Here is a 25,622-nt window from a genome sequence, read left to right as displayed (position 1 = left end):
TGAGCCCCTGGGATCTGGCCATGTCTGGGCTTGCTCTCACTAGTGGGGTTCTGGGTGGGTGGCAAAGCTCAAACGTTGAGTGGAAGAGCTGGACTGAGGTGCTGCTGCATGTGCAGCTAACACCTCACACACTGATCCTTCTCCCCAGGCCCTAGTTTTAGGGTTTTGAACATCTATCAATACATAACGGACTAAAGGAAGCTTTTGCAAACTTATACTCACCCTGGCAGCTTATGAGATGGGCATTTTTCCTATAATGACAAAGAAGGTTGTTTCTAAGTAGTAAAATTCCCACTATGGTGCTACATCTATTTCCCAAAATCATAGGAAGGGGCACTGAAGTAAAGAAGTTGCTCGGGAAGCCCACATGTGACATTCTGTTACAGACGTACACAGTAATATTCTATCCAGCAAGCAACAATGTAATCTACTTGCCCAGTTTCAGTGATGTTTACCACACTCCATTCAATGATAAGGTGTTTGTAAAGTTTGGCCTCAGCCATTTTTTTTTAGTGCAAAGAAGAGTCCTTTGTGGGGTGGCTGTGGTCCATGTGATTCCTACGTTAAGGGAACTGAGTTGTACTCATGAAGGCACCCAAGCACGTTTTTATGTACAGGAGCTATTTAATAGTGACAGGAAAACATTGCCTCTTTTCTTCTAATCTTAGATATTATAATACATTTGTAAATGGCCCTTGCATTGTTAGGATGCAAATACTCATTAGGGCCTGATTATGTAATAAATGGCCGGGTATTTACATTAGCCTGAAAATGGTACAAAGACAATAAAAACTCAAAGTGAACCCAGAAAGCTTGGAAACTTCTACGCTGGACAACATAAATTGTTCTTCTTTTTCATTTGCATTCATGAAAGTGAACAATAAATACATAAGTTTAGCTATTCGTATCTGTTTCCTTTACCACTTTATCAGCTGTGTCTCAGTGCTGTAACTTTCCCATCAACTTACTCAGGGACATGACTGCTGGTCACTCTGCAACCCATTCCTAATAAATATTTAACTTAAAATTTTTTAGAGATTTAGAATTTTTATTTTCATCTGCTTAAAAAGTTGATGCCTTTCCCTACTGTGATTTATTTTATCTGATATAATCTTTAAAACATTTCCTGACACAGAATGCTTTAGAAATGCCCCCTCAATAACCCTTAAATCCTTACAAGTATTGATGACTTCAGACATTTTTTAATAAAATGATTAAGGGGCGAACATCTTAGAAAGGAAACAGGTCTATAACTGAAAAATGAGCTATGTTTTCCCCAGAGAATCCCTGTTATATTAAGTCATGTCAGTATAATTGGGTGTCAGTTAAAACTTTTTTTTCCCCTTGAGACAGAGTTTCTCTGTGCTTGCCTTGGTTTTCCTAGACTCCCTTTGTAGACCAGGCTGGCCTCGAACTCACAGAGATCCACCTGCCTCTGCCTCCCTGAGAGCTGGGATTACAGGCGTGCGCCACCACATCCGGCTGTATGTCAAAACTTATCACAAATAACTTTCCTCTCTCCAGGACGTTTACTATTGTGGTTGGGGGATGGAGAAAAGAATGCTAATATTTAAGTAGATATAAGTCACGTACATTTAAATTAGGTTTATTCACAATGGGGGGAGTGTGTGTGTGTGTGTGTGTGTGTGTATAATTTTTAAAAGTGTGTTTAGAGTTCTTATAACAAGACAAGGAAGCAAAGAAACAAAATTTATTTAACCCAATGCCTCCCCCATTACTGTAAACGTATTTTTCTATTTGACAAGTAATAATTTCCCCAATGAATAGCTTGTGCGTGTTCTGAAAAACTGTCTTATAATGAACAGGGCCATGGCTCATTTTATTTTTCTTATATAGGACCTGATGAGATTTAAGGGTTAGATCTCTTTCATCACTCTATCAATGTGTGTTATGGAGCATTTTTTTTTGTCACGAAGAATATGAAGGATTGACAGGACAGACATTGCCACTGTGTGCAAAAGCTAACTCTTACCGTTCAGACATTTCCATTTGTAATAATGCTAATAACATCAGCTTCCAAATTTAGTCAAAAATCTTACAAAGGACACAGTCACCAGGAGAAATTACACCTGGGAGAACAGGTGGTCATTGAATGGGAGGTGGGAGTCCGATTCACACGTGGAGCCCTTCCCAGCCAGCATGCGTGAGACCCTACATCCCATTCCCAGAACCATCAAAGAAAACCAAAACCAAAACCAAACCAAACCTAAGCAAAAAACCAACAACTCTAAGTTGGGCCTTTGAAACCAAATAAATCAGACTTTTGAAAGATAACGAATGTATCTACTTTTCTTTTTTTAGTCCACTGTGAAGAAGACTGTGCATAATTTAATACAAGTAAAATTGTTTTTAGAAAAGTGCAACATTTTGACATTTACTGTTATATCACTTCGCTTAAGTTATAACTTTTCCCAGCTTTCTTGCAACAACTGCTTAAGATAGGAAGCAAAACGACCTGAAATGAACACTGTAAAGTGCTCTTGGAACCATGCTACCTGCACTCACCTAGAACCATGCTACCTGCACTCACCTAGAGCCACGCTTCTTGCGCTCCTCTAGAGCCACGCTCCTTGTGCTCCTCTAGAGCTGCGCTCCTCTAGAGCCACGCTCCCTGCTCTCCTCCAGAGCCACGCTGAACCACGCTCCCTGCGCGCCTCTAGAGCCACGCTCCCTGCTCTCCTCCAGAGCCACGCTGAACCACGCTCCCTGCGCGCCTCTAGAGCCACGCTCTCTGCGCACCTCTAGAGCCACGCTCCCTGCGTGCCTCTAGAGCCATGCTCCCTGCACTTCTCTTTTTGTTGTTTATTATAGATTTCGCAATGAAAGAATTACTTAAACAATAAGCAAATATACAAGTTTAGACATCTCAAATGTTATAGCCTTTAAAAATAGACACATATAAATTGTCAAATTACCCTACTATTATTAACTGTGAGGAGCTGACAGGGATGCCCACATTTTTCAAAGCTGTACTATAAACTGCTTCACTGTCTGGTGACATAAGAAAAGAGCTACAGAAACTGGAAAGGTATAAAAACCTGTAACACAGCAAGGAGAGGCTATAGCAAAACCTAGGAAACAGGGAGATCTAGCGGAATCATTTCATTACTGTACATATATGAAATATTCATTGAAGGAACAAAAATACGAAGCTAATTAAGAACTTTTTAGACTTAAACAAATAATCTAATCATATGAACTTTCTCTTTGATGCAACTTCTATTTTTTTTAAATGTGAGCACAGGGTGTGCACATGTGTGCTCAGAAACTAGGGTACAAGCTAAGGTATTGCTCCTTGGGAGCCACTGTGTCTTTTAGGGTTGGGTTTCTCACTGAGACCCAGGGCTGGCTAATCGGCATAGGATACCCAGCCAGTGAGCCCGAGGGATCTTCCTGTCCCTGCTTCCCAATGTAGAGGTGACAAGCCCATGCTACCAGGGCTAGCTTTATACGTGGGCTCCAGAACTCTTAAGCTCTATACCAACTGAGCTTAATCCACAGCCCACGTGACTTCTATTTGTAAACTGTTCCCTTTAGTCTTTAGTCTTTAGTCTTAACTAGCACCACTAGAATAACAGACTCTGTAAGAGAGCAACCCACTTGGGAAGGACAGATGTTCAAAAGGAATTTGTCCGGAAACAGGTAAGTTTCCTTAATTTAAGTCATTACATAAAGTGTGTGTGTGTGTGTGTGTGTGTGTGTGTGTGTGTGTCTGTGTGTACATTCAAATTCTATCCCTAATACAGACACTGTATGAATCCTTGCGACAACACTTGTATCTAGCATGCCACATTTTTTTTTGTAAGAAATTAAAAAAATTGTAACAATGCTTACAGGAAACAAAGATGTTAGAATGTTGATGCAGAACATCGGAAGGAAATGAGTGCTGAGCTGTTGAGCAAGAGTTGCCATTTACTGAGCACCAACAATGTGTTATGTGTCTTAAACGTCTCATATGCACTTAATTTTTTTTCTTATTTGCTGTTTACTGATTATTGTTTATCGCCTCTCATTACTACATACATTACACAGGGAAAATTTTGTTCTTACTTTTTTTGTTTTTTAATCTCAAGTGTCTAGACAAAAATTCCCAGCACCTAGATGCCAAGAAATTTATATCCAATGAACAAATTTGATGTCACTGTTACAGCTTTTGGAGCTTCTCAACATGATATAGTGAAAGGGTTCCAAGTGGGCGTGGCCATCACCCATATCTGCCTTGTCTATTATCCAGGAGTGGATAAAAGGCACGAGCAGCATTCAACTTCACAATAAAGTGTATCTAAAGCCTTGTCTGGCATAATGGTTAGCAAACTTGAAGGGTATCAACTGACGCTGGAAAAAAAAAAGTATAGAACAAATTAGTACTTTCCTTCAGCGGAAGTGGTTTTGTTTGTTAGTTTGTTCGTTTTTAGATAAAAGAGTGAGGAGCTTCAGATCCTCTGCACGCAACACTCAGCAAGCATGAATTCTGTGATTCCCACCGCGCTACCCACACCATGGCCATGACGGATCGTCCACGGGTTAGGTTTGAGAAGGGAAGCTGAGTAATGTATAAACGAAAAACCCCAACAGCCACAGACGCCGACCCGTGCTTTTAAGACCCGGAGTGCAGGCAGCAAAGTACAGAGTACCAGGAGGAACAAGGTACCTGAGAGGGCTGTGGGAGCTGCCACTCTCAAAGAGCTGGCATGGCGGCTCACAGGAAGGAAAGTGAGGTGGCCACGCCCAGAACTAGGGTAAGAGATGGAGGTAGCGACTGCTAGGCTCACGACAAAATTGGGCAGGTAGGAAAGGGAAAAGGAACCCGAGGTAGTGAAGAACACGAGAGAGTAGAAAAATAGTATAAAATTAGACGGAACTTTGGGCAGAGTTTGGCAACGGGAAGCCATTCAAAGATTTTTTTTAATAGAAAGGTGATATGACTTATATTGGATTTTTGCGTTATTCTTTTACTTGTTTTCTTGAGGCAAGAACTCATGTAGCCCAGGATGGCCTCAAACTTGCTATGTAAATAAGGATGGCCCTGAACTCCTGGGCCTTTGTACCCCTGGTATCTAGAGACTGGGACGAAAGGTTAGGGGGATAACACACCCCCTTAAACTCAATTAATAAATAATGTTCTGGCTATTATGCGAAGAAGAGACTGGAGAGCAGAAGTACATATTCAGGCAGCCCGGGCCTCAGGGTTAGGACAGTCTGAATTTGTAGCCTGGCCTTTCATAAGTACATTAGGCTCCTATAAAATGTGTACCTGTTGTTATAGCAGTAGATATTTTACCATATTACAGCATAATTTGTTTCAAGTACCCTTAGAAAGATAATTTATTCTATTGTGAAATTTATTTTTATTGTCTTTATATCTCAATTATTATAGACAATTTTTAAGAGCACAATATAATGCTTTAGTTTTATTAGGCTCACGTGTATGAATTATTACCTGAAACGCTAGCAAAAATGAAATAAAAGGATATAAAAGGCAAGAGTAGCTCTTTTCATAGTAAAGGAACATATTATATTTAAAAACAGTATATATAATAAATAATAATACAATGTACAGGCACATTAGGAAAATCTTTCTTTAAACCTGATTTTCCTTTCTGTAAAAGAAAGCCCTTTAAGTGAGATTTTTTTTCCATAAAATAAGAACTTATGAAATACTGACCAAAACAGGTTCTTTTAATGGGATAATATGTATAATATTCTAGAAAATAAGGCTCAACTATAGCTCAGGACCTACTGAACAAAGTCAAGGCTAGGAGTTGAATCCCAAGCACAACAAAGGGAGGGAGGTAAAGAAGAGAGTGAGGCTGGAAAATAGATCTACTCACTTCTGATGTGCATTCATCTTGAACTTTCAAGTAAGAGTATTTGTCCAAGCTGGGTGGTGGTGGCGCACACCTTTAATCCCAGCGCTCTGGAGGCAGAGGCAGGTCCATCTCTAAGTTTGAGACTAGCCTGGCCTAAAGAATGAGTTCCAGGACAGCCAAGGCTACACAGGGAGGCCCCATGTCAACGAACAAACAAACAGAATATTTGTCTGAACAAGTAGTTTCATTCCACTGACAGGCTGAAAACTGAATATAACAAAATCTCTTCTTTTGAGATGCCAGGGTTACTATCTCTGAACCCTACGAACATAATATTCATTATCATATTGCACTTTAACATTGACTGTTGATTTATACCATGAATTAAATGTTAGTTACATTCTAAACATTTACATGTTTAGTGAACATTATGCTGTGTTTTTATTTGCTTGATTTTTCTCCCAGGATAGAACTGGCTATCGATGAAGAACGGCCATATTGGACTAGTATGGTTCAAGTAAGGAACTTAAAGAATGGAGATTAGCTGACAAAAATCAATCAATCAATCAACCAACCAACCAACCAACCAACCTTCCAATCAATCATCTACAACAATCCCCCAGTATGGTGTTTCATAATGAATCTACTCAAATCATGCTGAAGACTCAGTTGCCAGGAAAATGTCAAATGGCAACCAGTTAAGGTTGAAAGAGCCTGTGCCAGCATCCACAGCACCCCAAAACTGCTAGCAGTCCTTGTAATGAGATCAATGTCTGTAGGATATTTAGAAAAATGAGAACATGGTCCATGAGCTCTTCCTGTTTCTTTAGATCTTGGGGCAAAGAGCAGAGAAAGGAAGGGAGGGAGAGGGTCCAAACACATATAACAAATGTGTTTACTCTGAAATGAAATGAAAATAGCTTCATGAGGTAAAAAATACACTACAGAAGAAGCTTCTCATCCAAAAAAAATTTTTTTTCTAGAAATGTACAGGAAGTTCAAAGTAGCTCAACCACTTCTACCTGTAAGACAAGCTTGCATGTGCTGATAAAGTTATGATTTCTTTTTTATAAAGAAGTATGAGGTAAAGTAGATAGGCGATGGTTATTATCATGGATGGAAAAAGAGGTGTCCTGCTTGGTAGACACTGACAGACTGCCTTATCAGCTGCTGTGACTGAAAGTGGCTTTTATCTGGTGGTCACAGCCTTCTGTCAGGGAATAGCAAATTAATCACATCCCCTTCTCCTCAGTGCAGAGTGTTCAGTGGCGGTGGGGTGTCATTATCAGGGCTGGATGGGTGGACTCAGTACTCCACGGTTATGCAAAGTATGTGTGCAACTGATACTGCTTCTGTGATTATCAGTGTAATCCAGTTCTATCAGCCACCTCCAGATAGGAAAGGAGGGTGTGACGGTGGGGAAAATTCACACTGGGAGATAACCTAGAAAATAGGCCAAGTGCTGGTCTAAGATCAGTTTAAAACAGCTCTTTCTCCTGGGACACCTGCAGGATATTTTATACTACATTTAAAATACACAGTCACCATTAGTATGGTTATATGAGATTTAATTTATGAGCTAGCATCATTTAATCTGATGCTAATATCATTACATTGGCCTTCGGATTTGTGCTTTAAAGGAAGAACTCCTTGGGGTTGGAACAGTGACTCAGTTAACACAGTACCCACTGCAGAAGCATTAGGGCCTGAGCTCAGATCCACAGTACCCATGCAATAAGTCGCATATGGCAGGGCATATCTATAGCCACAATGCTAGTGATTGCTTGATGGCAGAGACAAATGGATCTCTGCGACAAGCTACCTCGGTAGTTTAGTCTAATCAGTGACCCAGGGTCACAGTGAGTACTTATATGTAGCCCCCCCACACACACGCACACGCACAAAAGAGAGAGATAGAATAAGTTATTTTGACATAGTCAGCACATTGTTTCAGATGAGATTTATAACTAGAGCAATTGACATTGTATTTTTAGCAATATAGATAAAGGTTGGCCCTTTCCATCCAAGCCAGATTAATTCTTCTGAGATTTTTGGAATTTTAAGGGGAAAGCCAACTGTTTTATTAAATTCTCATAGGGCAAGAAGCCTATGCCTTTAAAATCCCTGTAGATCCCTTTACCTTCCCGATAGAGTCAAATGTGCAACTGTGTTCAAAAGAAGAGCAAGTCATAAGATTTAGCTCCAGAGGGATTTCTCATAATAAAGGTCTAATTACACAATTTTCATGATTAGATAGTTTGTACAAGGCAAATTAGTTTTTTAACAGTCATTAGGCTTTTTGCTTTTTTTTAAATTTTTAAATCAACATTGGAACATACATCAGCATCTGATGACAGAACTGTTTTTTGGTGGATAACACATAGGCCTTGAAATTACAAGGACATGAGTAATCAAGACAGTTCTTCTTTGAAGAATTTAAAAATGTACAATAGGGAGAAAGATGTTTTCACAGATGGGCATTTATGTGACACATCTGGTCTTGTTCCCTTTTATAGGACAAAATTGCTTTAAACTGACAATTAGACATAAATAAATTTCTTGAGCTAAAAAATGTCAAATATTGGGAGGTCATAAAGCATTTTTAGAGTGTTTAGAAATAAATTCAGTATTTATTCAGAATAACACACGCCTTTTTGCCATAAGTCATGTAACTCTAACACTGGGAGGTCCCTCCAATTGCAGTACTCAGAGTGGGATATTATGTGGGTATGTAAGGCAACGTAGTTTTACACTCTATTTATTTTAAGAAATGTGTACAAGGAGAGTTATACACTAAAGCAGTTATTTAAGTGAATGTCAATATTTCACTTAGAACTTAATGGAAAGCACTGCTACAGACATGAGTTGATTTTATTATTAAAATGAGGGTCAAAAACCTAAATTAGAGTAATGCCTGCACTGACCTGCTTTTAAATTTCTTACTCATATATATGATTGAAAAGTAATTCAGTATCTGACCTAATGGCATATTTTGGTTTATATATAGATTTCACTAGACAGTAACTAAACTTCCTTGTGGCATTAGCAGTCTTCTTTTCAAATGCTTTTAAGTGCTTCCATTGTTTGAACAACCTCTCTCATAGTAATCAAAATCCATCACCACTCCATGGCCAAAGGTAATTTAGAAATTTTATTTTATATAAATGAGCATTTTATCTACACTTCTTATATACACAGTATGCACACTCGGTGCCCACAAAGAACAGAGCAGGGCTTTGGGTCCCCTAAAAGTGGAGTTATAGACAATTGAGAGTTGCAATGTGGGTGCTGGGAATTGAACTCAGGACCTCTGCAAGAATAGCCAGTGCTCTTAACTGCTGAGCCATCTTTCCAGCTCCAATTTTTTTGATGTAGCATAAAAATACTAATGACCCTGTGAGGGAATTCTTATTACTTATTTTTTTTACTTTATGACTTACAAAATGTGTTTTGTAAACACTAAAATATATATGTGCTAATCATCTGAAACCCTTTTTTGCATTTTCCTTTCCTTTTCTGTTTGGGGGTACGTGCACAAGAATCCTGAAGTGTTAACTATAAGAAAAAGCACAGTTCTAGATTTTTTTAAATGTTGGTTTTATTGTGCACTGCTGTTTTGCCTGCAGGTGTGTCTGTGTGAGGGTGTCCTGAGCTGCAGAGCTGGAGCTACAGACAGGTGTGAGCAGCCGTATGGGTGCTGGGAATTGGACGCGGGCCTCTGGAAGAGCAGCCAATGTTCGAACCACTGAGCCATCTCTCCAGCATCACAATTCTAGCTTGTATGATATTTTGAAAAATAAGAAGTGTGTTAGATATGTTTACTTAATAGGGGATCCAGGGATGAACTGTAATGCTGTTTCCATAGAACACTGGCTATAATAAAACAACTAGGAGGACAGCATATATATATATATTATATATATATATTATATATATATAATATATATATATATATATATATATATATATATATATATATCTCAACATGCTGTTCCATACAAGGGAAGGGATTATAATCCTCTATTAAACTGACAGTCTAAAGCACAAAGGTAATGCAAATTGCTTTTGAAGTATGAGTACTGGCTCCCTGACATGACACTGCATCACATAAATTTTATGCCGTTTTATAATATATATTGTATACAGTGCATATATATAGTATATAACAATGACTACATGGTAAGTCTCAAGATTACTGGAAAATAAGAAGTTAAGTCTGGGCCAGCATTTCGAATTCTTCTTACAACTTCTTACATGATAAATCTGGGACATGGTTTTCAAAGTGTAGCCCACCTCCCAGTGCACCGAAAACCAGTCAGAGATCTTTAGCTAATATATTATGGGTAACACGTCAGTTCTTCATTTTCCTTTTTCTCCTTCGTACTTGTTTTCTTTTGTTAAGAAGAGATTTGTGTGAATGGGTGTTTTTGCCTGCATGTATGCAGGTGCGCCGCGCGACTCGAGTGCCCTCAAAAGCCAGAAGCGAGAGTTCACTACCTGGGACTGAAACTATGGAATTGAACCTGGATCCTTCAGAAGAGCAACACGTGCTTTTATCCTGAGCCATCTCTCTAGCCCTTCCTTTCACTCTTAGTTCTGCCATTTGAGTTTCTATGGGAAAGTTGTCCTTCTTAGAAGTAGTTAGCAGGGGGTAGACGAGAAACAGCGTGAGCATTGTGAAAAGTTGGTGAAAACTTCCTATATATCCGTTTTAAAAGTTAAAATTAAAAAAAAATAATAAGCTGGAAAAGCTAAAAAGCAAGGATTGGAGCACCACAGAGTGCTCTTTTAGGCTAGGTCACGGGCTGGAAAGTTAAGGCATCACATTTAGCATCGTGGCTAATAGCAGCCCAGGGAGACTGGTAAGACTTAAGGAAGTAACTGACAAAGTGACATAGTTAATTTGCTGCAACCTCATTCTTAAGCCCAAATGCCTGGCACGTCTGTGCCTGTGCCCCGCCTCTTTCCTTCGCCTTCAGTATAACTTGAGAGCATTTTATGGGTCATTCCATAGATCACATAGCTGTAAAGGGCGCAGACTTTGGCGTTTGACTGCCTTGGCTTGACCCTTCCCTCTGCCTCAACTTCCTCCCCTGCACAATAGGAGGAACAGCAACAAGTTCTCTTAGCCGAACCCCTGGCCCTGGCCCTCTATCTCTGCAGACATGCTGACGAGTAAGCTGGATGTCACTACCTTTGAAAGAGTTAAATATGGGCACTGGGGAAGGAGTCCAATGTATAAAGTCCTTGCTGGGCAAACAGTAAGACTTGAGTCCCTAGAATCCATAAAGACTGGCATGGTTGAGCAAGTTTCCAATCCCAATGCTCCTTCAGCGAGAGGGCAGGCGGATGACTTGTGAGCCAGTTGGCTGGCCTGGCACACGCAGGTGTGAGGAACTGAAGAGAGGCCCTGTCTCAAACAAGGTGGAAGGCAAGGACCAACCCCTGAGGCTCATCTCTGACATGCACGTGCCTGCCATGTCACGAGCACCAGTGCATTCACACCCCCGACACCATACACACGCAAAACGAGTTCAGTATGACTGCAGCCAAAACTATCAATGCCAGCTATACCTGTCATTGCAGTCACGCAGTCCTCGTGTATTCAATTTCCAGTAACTGAAGAAAGAGAGATTTCTACTAAAATGAATTTCACCACTTTGGAAAGATTCAGTAAAGATGACCTGATTAAAAATTACTGTCAACAAACAGAATGGTGGGCAGAGGCAGTCATAAAGATTACTAAAAAAAAAAAAAAAAAAAAAAAAAAAAATATATATATATATATATATATATATATATATATATATATATATATATATATAATTGAACAGAGGTCTGATTGTTTCACAAAGGTCTTTAAACTCTTTAAACATTGTAGATGATGCATTATGGGTGTGGCTTGGGTTAGAAAAATTAAACCTAAGCTCCTCTCTGAAAGAAAATGGTCTGGCTTTATACCTAAATACATACACACAATTTTTATATGTTTTATGGCTTTTTCATTGAAAGCACTTTCCCTGTTTCTAGGCCAGCTGATATCAACATCTCCTTTTGCTGACGTGAGCAAAAGGAGTTGCAGACAAATAATCTGGAAAGTGCTCAGTACTGTGGTGTGTCCTGAGTGCTCAGGAATGTTAGCTATTTCTTCTAAGTCCTCACTGCTGGGCCAATGCCCATGGTTACCTTGTGTCCTTCAGAGAATGTGAATCCCACACTGAAAGGTAACTAGTTTATATAGTTATCACACGTTGTACATATACATGTATCTATAGTGTTTGCCTTTCTTAAACTGCAATATTTGTGACAAGAATACATAACGTTCACCAGCACGAAGCCCTGTTGCTGCCGACCACTAACACAAATCAATACAGAAAAGTTCCAAGTCTATAACCCAGGAAGTAGATACATGGTACTAATATCTAATATGATTGTTAAATACAGTAGAACAATGGACAGTCGTTAGCCAGGGAGGAGGGCAACAAACTTCTTCCTACCAAGAATAGTATTCACAAAAGCAGAAATTAAATGAAAAGTCAGCACGAAGTGCTAGCTCTTACATGTTAGTTAGCTTGTGTGGTTTCCATGGCCATTTTCTCAGCTTCTTTGCTCTGTGCCCTTCCTGCAGGAAGCTAGTTTGTATTGTTTCAACAGGCTCCCTCGCTCTCACTTCTGGTTACTCTTAGTTAAGGTGAGGAACCAGTAGGACACTGAGAGGCAGAGAAGCAGTTTGTATGCACCATGTCACCAGCTGGCAGGGGATGCTTTCCTCCACTCTATGGCAGTGGCTCAAGTCCTTGCTACTTAATTCCAGTGACTCCTGGGTCCCTGCCCTTCACACTCGTGGCAGGTATGGCACTCTGCAGTAGTTAGTTAGTGTCAGCGCCTCAGACTCTTACTAGTTTCCCTTACGTCTAACCACTCTCTTGCAGATGTCTGCCCTTCAATGGTCCCCGTTGCGTGTGGCATTGGGTTAAGTTAGGATCTTTAAAACACAGCAAGAGTCGTGCATAGAAAAATAGCCTAAGGCTGTCCAACCACTCAGAACAGAAAGTTAATTTGTTGCTCAGGCTTGGAAAGAGTTAAAAAAAAAAGCTGGATAGCCTCCTTACTGGGTCATTGACTGCTGGTGAGCCTGAGCAAGGTGTTGTCACCACTGGTAGCAGTGTGCCATAGGGTAAGGGTTGGGAAAGCATGGCATCTACATGCTAATACAGGTGCAGGACCGGGGAGAGAGCATAAGGCTTGCCTTGTGAGCAGGAGATTTAATGGCTCTAAGGGACACAGAAAATGAAATGACTAAAGGAAAGCCTTAAGTGTGCAAGTGAAACAAAGGTGTCTGATTTAAAGGGCCATTGTTTACCCAAACCTGGAGCAAAAAAGGCTGAAAACCAATCCTAAAGTCAGCCTTGAGGGGCCCTGGAATTCTATTCTTGTATAAATGATCAATACCCAAACTACTAATTCTTAGTCATAGAGAAATGGCAGGGAAGAAACAATGTATCTATGGGTGAATTACATACAGGTGTTAGTGAAACTATCAGAAAATGGAGAGAGTGGGAGTAAAAAGGCAAGTGAGACACCTTGCAAACCACCCCAGCAGTGGGCCCGTGGTGAGTGGATATTTAGTCACACCCCAACACTAAAACCAAATGTCACCCACACTAGTCTTTTACCATAGCCACTGCCTTCAGGTGGGGCCCTAATTTAATGGTTTTTGTAAAACAGCTCTTATCAGCAAAGGTAATCAGAAGTGGTGTGCTTTCTTACTGCAGGGCAACCTGCTTTCACACTGTTACCTTGTTAACTCTCTTTTCCTCACAACAACAGAGTGTGGAGAAATCTTCATCTCTACATATCATGAAACAAGTTACCACTGCACATGACAATGCAGCAGCTAGCGCCCACAACGCATCCTAAGATAAACTTTAGAGGACGGTGGATGAACTCCCCTAGAGTCCAAGAACGTTCTGCACTGGGGAAATGTTTATAAGGCCAGTGGTCTGGGATGACTGAAATTCATCTTTTATGTCTTGTGACAGAGTTCTGTGCCCTGCAATTTCACGATACTTGGGAGGCGCGGGATTCTTGAAGCAGCCGGGGCCATGTTAGTATACTCTGCTTTGAACATATGCCCCATAAAAACCAGGCTGACAGCTTTGAGAGGAGCCTGGACCAAAAAGGGCCTTGCAATATACCCTCATGATGAAAGCTACCCTACATACAGCCTTGGCTTTCTAAGATCCAGCACACAACAGTTATTCCTGGAAAAAAAAAAGTCAGGGGTGAGGAGAGGCGCCACATGCTATGGCTCTCACCTTGGGCTCAGGATGCTAAACTCCAATGGTTTTGCCATAAAGTTCTTTCACGGACACTGTTCTCCATTTAAAAAGCAGACCTTAATTTGTTAGTAGATGCTAATTATGCTAACTCAAATCACACCTAATGAAGTAGGTATTGTCTGATAACTCATATCATAACATAAGAGGGATATAACAGCATTTCACTGTTAGATGAACTTGGGCCAAGTAGTTGGAGAACTGAAAGATGCTTCATGAGCAAGTGGTTTGGGTGTCCATGGTAACTGATTCTACACAATCTGTCCCATTCAACCTACATCAGTCACCTTGTGGTGTGTTATCCATACAGCTAAATAGACAGGAAATGTTTTAAGTCTAGTTTGTAAATGAATTGCATAGCCCTTGGTGTTAGCTATGACAACCGTGTTTTCTGATCCACTTTAGAGCAGTCAGCCTTGACACAGTGGAAAAGAGATTCTTCAGCTGCCTGGATTTCACCAAGTCCTCTTGATTGTATACTGTGCAAGGAAGAAGAGGTTGCCTAAAGAAATGACACATGGCATAACCCATATGACCAACAAAATAGAAGACGGCTGATAGAGGTCTAGGGAGAGTTATGAAGACGTATTCCCTCAGAATTGATACAAAATATGACAATATTCCTTCTTGAAATGAATCCGCAATGGAGAAGGATTCCAGCAATTTGGATAAAGTAAAACTTAGTAGGCACATCAGATAAAGTGCTCACCTTACTATCCCAGTGTCTGCTCAAGGGACTCGTGTTCAAACAATATAAGAAGCAAGAGCTGAAGCTATGATCTGGTTACATGCACCCCTTATCCCCTGTAACTGATGTAGTGCTACCATTGCTGAGCTGAGAGTTTTTCAATGCTAAGTCCCTGATTACTGTGATCTCCTTGTCACACTGCCTTCAACAAGAAATGTTTCTAATGGAAAGAAATACAATAGACTCAAACCTACAGAATCCACCCACATTCCTCATGTTCCATCATCCATAGGCAGCTGGCTAATGGAGTGGTGACATGGCCTGCCGCTGGAAGGGTTCCTGGATGCTACTATCCAGGCCTGCCTTGGCATGTTCTATGTTCAGCACATGGCCTAAAGATATCCTTTACACACGAGTCTGAGAACAAAAGGGTTAAGATGCTTACAGTGGATGTATGATGCCAAGGCAAAAAGACATATTGATGAGGCACATAGTCCTCAGTTCGGTAACAGGAAGCTGACGAAAATACCTCTGTACCTTAAAAATATCTCTCAACTTATGATATTTTTCATTGTAAAATAGTATCATTGTAAGTGATAACCAGTAGCATAATTTTCAAAAATACATGGCATGTAAGTAAGTGAATTACTTTTCAGTTAGGAAATAAAGTAAAATATATTCTTAAAATATTTTGTTTTCATACGCACATTAATTTAACTTATATAACTGTTCCAATTTTAACAGTTAATGTCAAAATTGCTTTCTATAATTCATATTTATCTCAAAAGTTAAGCTCAGCCTTAAGGATAGCAAGAAAATTTAAAGCAGGTTAATATGTTTTAGCATTTTCTCACATTCTACAGCACTATGTAATACACCCTGTCGGTGTCCACAAGAATATCAGCTTCTCAGGTATTCATATTATAACCAAAATTTAACATGTCATTACAGACAAAGCCTATATAACTGCTTTGAAAGTAGTCTACATTAATTAAAAAATTCTAACTTCTTAGCAATGGCAATTCACACTGAAATCAGGTGAGATTCACTCAGATTTCTGATTATTCTTCCTCATTTAGGTATCGCTATTCTGGTATTTTCTTAGCACATCTAACATTTTACATCATTAAGTCATTTATGAAGCAGATAAAATGTTCAGATATTTCCCAATGACTACAGTTTTAAAGCTAGCTGAACAAAGCGAGTTAAGTGAAATATAAATTCTCCAACAACCAATATTCTAATGAGTACAAGTACTTTCAAATTAAGATTTTTAAGTTTTGATTTCTCACTGAGCTCTAAGCCTTAGTGCTACTGGGTTGCTTAAGGAGTTCTACATCTTTCAGGTTTTCTGGAAACTTCAGAAAGTAAGTGTGACACCTTCACTAGGCTCCAGTAACCCTGTATGAAACATAATTACTGCTCGGATATAAAACTTAAAAATTAAAGAAAATTCACGTTCCATGCCACTCATTAGTGGCAAGTGCCCTTTTCATGTCTGCTGATCTATGAAGATCCATGTACCACCTACAAGTGCTACCAATATTAATAGATTCATATGCAAGGTTCTCTATGCCAAGGTTGCCTTTTACTTAAAATAGTGCTATCATACTTTCTGGACTTAAACTCTGACTTGCTGGCACTTACCGGAGTGGGTCCTGAGGTGTCCTGTGAGAGCGTCTCTTCTTCTACAAGCATAGCTACAGAAAGGACATTTGAAAGGCTTCTCTCCAGAGTGTAACTTTATATGTCTCAGAAGGTTGCCCTTCTGAGTGAAAGAAGCTCCACACTGGTTACAGTGGAAGGGACGCTCACCTGCAGACAGAGTGGGAAAGACCAAGCAGGTTAGTATAAGGCAATGGCTTGCCATCCATAGTCAACCACAGACAACTCCCTAGGTTCACAATGACCATCTTCCACCTACGGTAAAGCCTTCACTTTCTCTAGGAGATCTCTCTGCTAACACTAACTTATCAAACTTCAGGTCAAGTAGCCATCTCCTCATTTAATATAAACTTGGCAAGAGTCCTGTCATTGACTGAGAGGAGTAATAATAGCATTTAGCCGTGGCGGAACAGCTAGCTGTCGCCACTCACCTGGCTACTGCCTTCCACGTGGCACTTCAGTCCTCAGTCAAGTCAATACTTAGAAGGTATCAATTCAGATTTAGGAATAAAGCATCAGAAGTCAAAAATAGCAAACTATCTGATATTATTGACACTGAGAACTGAACATGGTCAGTGAGAGATCCAAAATAGGCAGAAACGACAAATAAACCTTCAAAGAGAATGAGTGAAATCTCCAAATAGAGACCAGCTCCTGTTTGTCTCTTGGTCATTAACCATGAAACTTGGTATACCTGAGAGGTAATCCAAAGAATATTATCTTTCCATATGTTTTCTGCACATTATTTTAAAACAACAACAACAACAACAATACCCATCTGTTTAACAAGAATCTTTTCTCATGCTTCTCTCTTAATGAAACTGTTAAAAATTATATAACCCTGCATTGTCCATTTTCTCTGTTGCTCTCATCTGGTAGTCACCAAAGTCATCAAAGGTTAAAAAAAAATATCCATATAGGCAAGAAGTCAGTAAAACTGGAAAGATCACATGGATAAAACTATTGAACCATGAGAAAACTCTCCTATTTTTCATCTGCCTAATCCTCTGCACATGGACAAAATAAATCACAACGTGATATAAGTATGGTAAAAATATCTCATCTTACAGCTCACAGTTGAGAGAGAAAACAAAATTAAACACACCTTCAGAGCTGAAAGGAAAGTTTTCTGGTTTTGTTACATGACAGGTACAATTTGCACATTTTTGTAATCTGTACTCTGAATTGCCACGTTCACGTATCATTATATTAATAGTGAAGTAAACCTCAGAATACATCTGTCTCATTATACAATGCAAGCCCAGGCTTTCTCTATTAAGGAAAGCTAGGAAGCAAACGCAGATAAGCTTTGCTCACTTCCTGGCAGCCACCACTGTATAGCCTGTCATACGGTTTTATTACAAAACGTAAATAATTTAAAACCAGGGAAACATACTGGATTCCAGAGCATGTATTCCTTTTGAAAGTTGACGTATCATGGGCTTTTTATTCCTTAAACTATATGGAGCTGTTAGAGCTAAGTTATGAAAGGTCCGAAAAAAGATATTATGCTAACAAGGCATCATATTAAAGTGAGCTTAGACTGACTTTTATTCAATTACTTTGATTTGTTGAAGTCTAAAACACCTCAAAGAAACCTTATGACTTAGTTTTGAGATCTAATTCTGGTTGGGAATGGTAGTACATGCCTTTAATCCCAGCACTTGGGAGGCAGAGACAAGGGCATCTCCAAGCATTCAAGGCTATTCAGGTCTACATAGTGAGACTCTGTCTCAAAAATCTAAATTTGAGGAAATGTTCTATTCTGTTTGCTGTGTAGACCAAGGTGGTCTTGACCTCAAGGTCACCCTGCCTAAGAGTGTCTAAGGGCTTGTTTATGTGTGTGTGCTGCTATGCTGGACTTTTAAACCTACATTTTAAAGATCTTTTTAAATTTTATACACATACACAACGTAGCTTTGCTTCTTTGAATTTTTTTCTCCAAGGAAATAACAGAGTGCAACTTTAAAAATCATAATTATCTACTCTCCACCCTGACATGGAATTTTAATAAAAGGAAAGACGGGTACTCCAACAAAGTAGCTTTGTGAAAAGAGGAAACGGCAAATATAAATTGTACTTTTCACTTCAACTGTTCGGCTTTACTCTTGGCCTCTTAAGCTTTTCCTAGGAAAGTGACAAATTGGCACACAATAACTTTAAAAACAAATGAAATTAATAGGTCTGTTGAAGAAAAAAATGAAATCATGTTTGCATTTTCAACAAGCTGATTTAGTCTTTAAACCATTTAGAACTTTTGAACTGATACTTTTAACCCCTACATTAGTTAATTTAGAATTTAAAACAATGCTAGTCTGAAGAGGAAATAACACTACTAAGGGGATTCCCCCTTCATAAAATATTTTTTAAAACTAAATTTTCACCAACCTAATCAAGTTTCATGAGACTAACAATAACTTAGTGTTAATATTTTAAAATACTTCAGATATCTTTGGAGCTTTTTACTAAGAAAACCTCAGAGAGGGCGTGACAATGAAAGGGACTCTAGGTACACCTGGGAATACGGCTTTGTTGCTGACCATACAAGGAGACAAATAGTCTACAGGAAATGTAAAGAACAAGGCAAGATGCTTAAACTGTAGATCTTTCTGATAGCAGAAAGGCTCTAGCAACAAGGGACTCCAATTTATTTATTTTATTTTCTGTGTTTATGTATTTTGTTTTGTTTTTGTTTTTTTGAGACAGGGTTTCTCTGTGTAGCCTTGGCTGTCCTGGACTCACTCTGTAGAGCAGGCTCACCTCATAGTGATCTACCTGCCCCCTGCCTCCCAAGTGCAGGGATTAAAGGCGTGTGCCACCACTGCCCACCAGGTACTCCAATTTCAACCAGATAAACCTTTGAGAAATACTGATGTGAATTACTATTAAGTTTCCATCAATGTTTTTCACTCATTAGCTATCAGTTCCAGCCTTTACTCCTCTTACTATGAAATCCGCTTAACTACGCTTAGTGCCCCAACTGTCATGAACTAACTAGCATTCTGACAACACAGTTGTGTTACTGCATTCAGCACTGAAGTTACAGTTAGAGGTACACTCTCAACAGTGCTATTGCTGGAGAAGAGGATGAGCCAGATTAACTTCTTCTTTGTATACATAATTAAATATCAGGAATACTCCTATATTGTGTGTGTGTGTGTGTGTGTGTGTGTGTGTGTGTGTGTGTATGTGTGTGTGTTTATGTGTATGTATGTATTCATAACTAGTTAAGAAAAAAATTAAAAAATAAATCAACTCAGTTTTCAAAATTCTGTAATATATTAGCAATCCTGATATTCAGTGTTGTTAGGTATTTCCCAACCTAGACATTGTGGAAATACAGATATAATTATCTTGAATTTAGATTTTAAAAATTACCTACCTTTTCTCTATATAAATGCAAAGCAATGATAAACTGTCATGAAGACTTTAAACAAGGCATCTGGATTATTTTAATTTGTTCTTTAAATCAAATAGAGAATTAGATGGCTCTTTGAGTCAGGTTTTATAGAACGTACTATGTTCTTCATATACAAGTGGAAACAAACGTTTTAAAATCCCCACAGATTCCTTACTTACATTACTAATACTTCAGAGCAATCCACTTGAAAAACAAATAGGTAATTGTATTTGTGACCCTGGGAACAGTGGTGGGTACAGAAGACTGGACTAACAATCAAGAGAATTGACTGAGATGTGGTCATGGTATTCAGCATGACCTCCCTGAAACTGATTGTTGGTTTTATTTGTTTCCTCGTTATTGGACACAAGGTCTTAGGGTGCTCAGGCTGGCCTTGAACTTGTTCTGTAACAGAGGCTGGCCTCAAGTTCCTGGTCTTTTTTGCTTCTGCTTCCAGGGATTATAGGTGCATCCCATCACGCTTAGCTGGCATTGCTCTTTAAATGCCTGTCCGCCAATTTACTGGTCACCTGAATTAGTTTATGCATCATTTTTATCATGGAGAAATGGCATTTCAATAATTTATATAATTTCGTGATCACATTTAAAGTGTGTTTAGGCACTCAAATGAGATGCAAATGAACAGAAACCAGTTTGCTTTTGTGACTCAAAGGCAAGACCTGTGTTCTGGTGGTGGGTTGGAAAACCAGCAACAAACGTTAGAGGGCCTTGAAACAAAGAATGGCTAGGGAAATGCTGTAGTTTACAAAATGGGATGCTGGGTGCATTGTCACAAGACAGAGAGGAGCAAATGAAGGGAGCCTCTATATTTATAATTTTCCCACACCTTCATGTTCACATAGGAACTGAGTTACTACCCCTATTTTTTTCCCCTGGACCCTATATTCCCAATGAAGAATGCCTGGAGTAGCTGATGAAAATATTACCTGATTGTTTAATAAAGTAGCATGGCAGAGAGGTAACAGCAAGCCATTAAGAAACACTGGGATTGGCACTTCAGCAGAGTACAAAAGAGAAGGAGGAGAGGTGCATTAATTAGATCTGATACCCCCATGTAATTGGAACAAACTGGGTAGTTTCATACTTCCTTACTCACAGTCAATGGTATATTAGATAATTTATGAGCTAAAAACACTAGAAACATGTTCCCCATGGGCCTCACAAAGGATGTAAGACAGCAGGGTTTTTGTTTTTGTTTTTGTTTTTTCTTAAACAGTGGGAAGCTCTAAAATGAGGACAGCACTTCCTATTACACAGGAAACACTTGGTTAAAGACTAGGTTGTGATGGTACCTTCTGTGGTGGCTTTGGATGGGAATGGCCCCTATAGACTCATGTGTTAGGATGCTTGACCCACAGGCAGGGGCACTAGTGGGACGTTGTGGCCTTGCTGAAGGAAGTGTGTCACTACGGGGGCGGGCTTTGCGCTCTCAGATGCTCAAGGTAGGCCTAGTGTCTAGCTTGTCTCCGTCTACTGCCTCTGTTGCCTTCTATCAAGATGGAGAACTCACAGCTCCTTCTCCAGATCATGTCTGCCTGCATGCTGCCATGTTTCCCGCCACAGATAACAAACTAAACCTCTGAAGCTGTAAGACAGCCCCAATGACACATTTTCCTTTATAAGAGTTGCCATGGTCACGACGCCCTAAGGCGCCTTTCTATGTCTAGATTTTTAAAAAGCACAAATAAGCCTATTATCAAACAGTATTACAATGGAATTGAGACTATGGCAATCTGCTGGAACCAACTATGTCACCAAAAACTTAAGTCGCCAAAATAGTTAAGACCTATTTTAAGAGGTCACATTTAACAGAATGCCACAGTATTGACCTAAGCTTCTCTATGAGTATTCATTGGCATTAAGAAAGTCTCCCAGATCGGAAAAAGGAATTCTAGTTTTCTAAATAGTTCAGTAAGGCAAAGGAGTTTGTGCTGTTGAATGGACTTTGAACAGTGGCTTAGGTTTCTCCTCCTGGTCCTCACCAGTGAGTCTCTCATTCTACGACCAGTGAGAAGCTGTGCAACGATGTACAAATAAGCCTTAGACCAATTACATCATTTCCAGCATTTAAATAATTCCATTCCACTTTTGTAGCAAATATGAAGTGGAAAGAGGAGTGGGAGTTGAATGATTTTATTTAAAAATCAGTGCATTTTACAACACATAAAGTAAATTGCAAATAAAACCTAAGACTTCAAGAAGGGGATTTTTTAATGTGTACTCTTTGAATTTTCATAAATGATTTATTAACGATCTTCCCAAATGAGCGTTTAGTATGAGCTTCAGTCTTAAAATTATCAGTAAATAAAATAAAATTCCACTGCAAAGTAATCCAGCTGTTTTAATATTAAAAAAGGAAAACTACTCGTTTGAATGCTGTTTTATGATCGTCAGTACACTCCCTCAAGCATAATAAATGCAGCTTTGTAAACTCCTTTTCGAAGCCAGTATTAACTCATGGGCATGGAATAAGAGTGGATTAACTTTATAGTCTTCTTGTTTTCTATATTTTTTTCTTCCTGAATAGATACCAAACATTGACACCTTAACTTTTCCCAAGACATTTAAAATATTAAAGAAAAAATTAGTCAGTGACATAAGTATTTTAAACATGACATTCTTTAAAAAGAATGTTCATAACAGAACAAAAATACTAATTGTTATGGTTAGAAAAATGCATAGATGGGAAAGCGGATGATATGGTTACATTCATCTGAATGTGAAAATTCTACTGTAACTTTAAAAATATCAGCCTTAGCTTATAGTCATACTTTGTAATAATAAGTTGTTCTACAGTAACAGTCCAAGGGTGTGTATCCAAACTAAACTAATCTAGGAATTAGAGTGCCATGGGACCAGCCTAGCTGGGGACTTTTTCTAGGTAAGCGATACATGGCAGACCACTTGAATTTCTCATGTCATGAGAGGTCCAAACTAAAAATTATTTAAGGTATAACTACAGCACATGTTTTAGGATAAAAATTTTAAGTTGATTATTTAGAAGTCAAATTTTAAAATAAAATTAGTTCATGCGGTTTGTCACTATTTCAAAAGAACATTAAATTTTAAAAGAGGGAATATTAATTTTTAATATTTGCTAGAGAATACTATCATATTTTACTAAAAAATACATTCATTTAACTTTCTTCTTTCTGTTTTAAAAAGGGTCTCACTAGGAAGCCCTGGCTAGCCTGGAACTCATTCTGGAGACCGGGCTGGTCTTGAATTCACAGAGATTCCTCTGCCTCTGCCTCCTAAGTGCTGGCCTGCCGCCACTTGACAAACACTGGGGGTTATTGTATCCCATGATGTCCTGCTAATCACACACACACACACACACACACACACACACACACACACACACACACACACTTTCATTGTTGCTTTTACCCACTCTTTCCTTCTATTACCCCCTTCATTCTCTCTTTCTTTTCTCCATCATTTTATCAAAAGCTTTGAGTGAAGTAAATACAGTCTCCCCTTCTCATTTGCCCTGTTTTTTTTAAAATGAAATACTTATTACTTCTCGTGCCTAAAAGCATACATTAAATCACACACGAGATTTTTTCCTCACCTAACTCCACGTTTCTATCTTTACACCTGAGTCTCCCTTTGACATGTTTAACACTACCCACTGTTTTCCAGACTTAAATCTAAAAGTTATAAGAAGATGATGTCAAACTTGCACCAGAGATAGCGCCTGCCTACTACAAAGATTCTGGTAGGCAAAGACTGATCAGAAATAGTATTTCAAGGAGTTAACTAAAGTGAAAATGGTCCATCTATATAAATGTGAATGTGCTGTTCCATGGTATAAGGCCCTAGGAAGCAAACTACGGCAACCTGCCCATGGGTATGGTAAAATACATATACAAGTATAAGCAGCTTAAACTACTCTATGAAATTCTCCTATACCTTTTGAACCATTATCATATTATGGCTATATTAAGAACTGTGGAAACTGAATCCCAAACTTCTTTTCAGACATGCTATTCAGATTTGAAGGCTGGAAGTCAAGACCCAGGCTACTTTCTGCTCCCCAGCAATCCAATACTAACTAGCAGGATTCTGAAAAGGTAGCTTGACACATCGCCACCCCTGAATAAAAAGGAAAGAGAATAGATATCAGGTAATATCAACATCAGACGCCGCAGGCAGTCATCAGGTGATGCGTTCAGCTGCTTACCAGTGTGACTCCTTTTATGTACCATAAGCACATTGGGCCCAATGCAAACCATGCCACAGACGTCACATTTCAGTTTACCATTCGGAAGCCGGATTCCTCCCTCGCCTTGGAGATCCTGGACTTTCCTGTTGTCGGCCACCTCGCTGCCCTCAATTAGGGGTTCTTCTAGGCTGCTCCTCTCGTCATGGCCCCTGATCTCGTCTTCACGGCTGAGGGGTTTCCTGTCACACTCTTCATCGCTCTGCATTTCTAGCTTTACGGAATTTGCTGTAAATTTAAAAGGCATTGTTACGCGCTGGAACCTCTGTTTCTTTCTGGCGTACTGTCACCCTGTGGAGCAGATGGAAGTGATATGCTAAAGTCAACCCATACTGTGTTCAATGCTCTTCTAATGAGTGAGTCTTTGGTAGACAGCAGACAGCTCAGGGGCACCCCCGGTGCACAAAGGACCCTTCATTTCGGCACACACTCATTTATTTCACTCAGCTATGTTGCTTTTATGCAGGTTATCAACTTATTCTTGCACTTTTCAAAGTTTGTCACTGAAGTTTCTAAGAATGAAAAGCATGTGTGGAAGACAGGAGGTTAAGTATTGCTTAACCCACTAAGCCATGCCTCATCTTAATTTAACAATCATATTTATTTCCCATTCCCTGCTTCACATCGGAGTACTTGTGTCAACCTGCTTCTGCACAGGGCAAGAGAAACAACTCAAGATCTTAATCCCACGAATGCCTGTCACATATGAAGGCACACTGTCAAGGCAAATGTCCCCAAGTCAGACTAAACACAAACATTCAGCAGAGAGCTGTATCAATGTGAGGCAAAGTGCACATGCCTTGGCGTCTTAAATTACCCTGCTTTTTGTTTCCTAAGGTACAACAAAAATAGTCCTGTGTGGAACATGCGCGGTTGTAAGCCACAGTGCTCTAGCCCTGATCTCTACAAAGCAATGAGCAGCTAAAGACAGGAATGGCATAGCAAGCATGTACACACTTGCGACTGTGAGGAAATGTAATGCCTTCGCTTTGCTGTGTTTGGATCATCCCACAGAAAAGCTGGAATTCTGTTAGCACAGCCTTCAGTCTAAATGGATGAGTCTTTCTGCAAAGCAGAGGCAAGCTTTAAGCTACATCGGGCTTCTGTAGCCTGATCTTTAAAGTGTCTTAAGGATCCACACCAACGCTATTAGACATAACAAATTAGTTGGCTACTACCTGCATGAGTTCATAAGTATGCTCTTTTTACCACGGTCATTTTCCGTCATTTTCCTGGAGAAGGTAGGTATGCTGTGACTCACCTCTAGTGCTTACTGGGACAGGGAGCCATCAAAACAGCCATCCCCGTCCGTCTCTGTAGAGCTCTCTGATAGGAGGCAGTATGCCACAGAGTGCCAGCAGTACAATTCTAGACTAATTACTTAACCTACGAATCTTGCATCATGCGTTTGAAAAGTGGCGATGACTTCAGATTGCTGAATAAGGCTCGGGCA

General features: G+C 39.5%; 1 protein-coding gene across 16 annotated transcripts in view; it reads right to left on the bottom strand.

The window, feature by feature from the left end:
* IKZF2 (IKAROS family zinc finger 2) overlaps positions 1-25,622 on the bottom strand; it is a 149,417-nt gene that overhangs the window by 22,659 nt on the left and 101,136 nt on the right. For 14 of the 16 annotated variants that reach the window (XM_084779852.1, XM_084779860.1, XM_084779866.1 and 11 more), the window contains 2 exons: positions 24,131-24,397; positions 16,506-16,673 (listed from right to left, as the gene is read on the bottom strand). In XM_084779852.1, coding sequence (XP_084635978.1) covers positions 16,506-16,673; positions 24,131-24,397 — 435 coding nt within the window. The remainder of the gene's footprint in view (positions 1-16,505; positions 16,674-24,130; positions 24,398-25,622) is intronic. The other 2 variants (XM_084779861.1, XM_084779862.1) reach the window with 1 other exon arrangement.

This window comes from Acomys minous (genome assembly GCF_964271855.1).
Source record: "Acomys minous genome assembly, chromosome: 4".
In the NCBI taxonomy this organism is placed as follows: domain Eukaryota; kingdom Metazoa; phylum Chordata; class Mammalia; order Rodentia; family Muridae; genus Acomys; species Acomys minous.
Note: the sequence above shows the minus strand (reverse complement) of the source record. Positions and strands in the feature narration are given on the sequence as shown.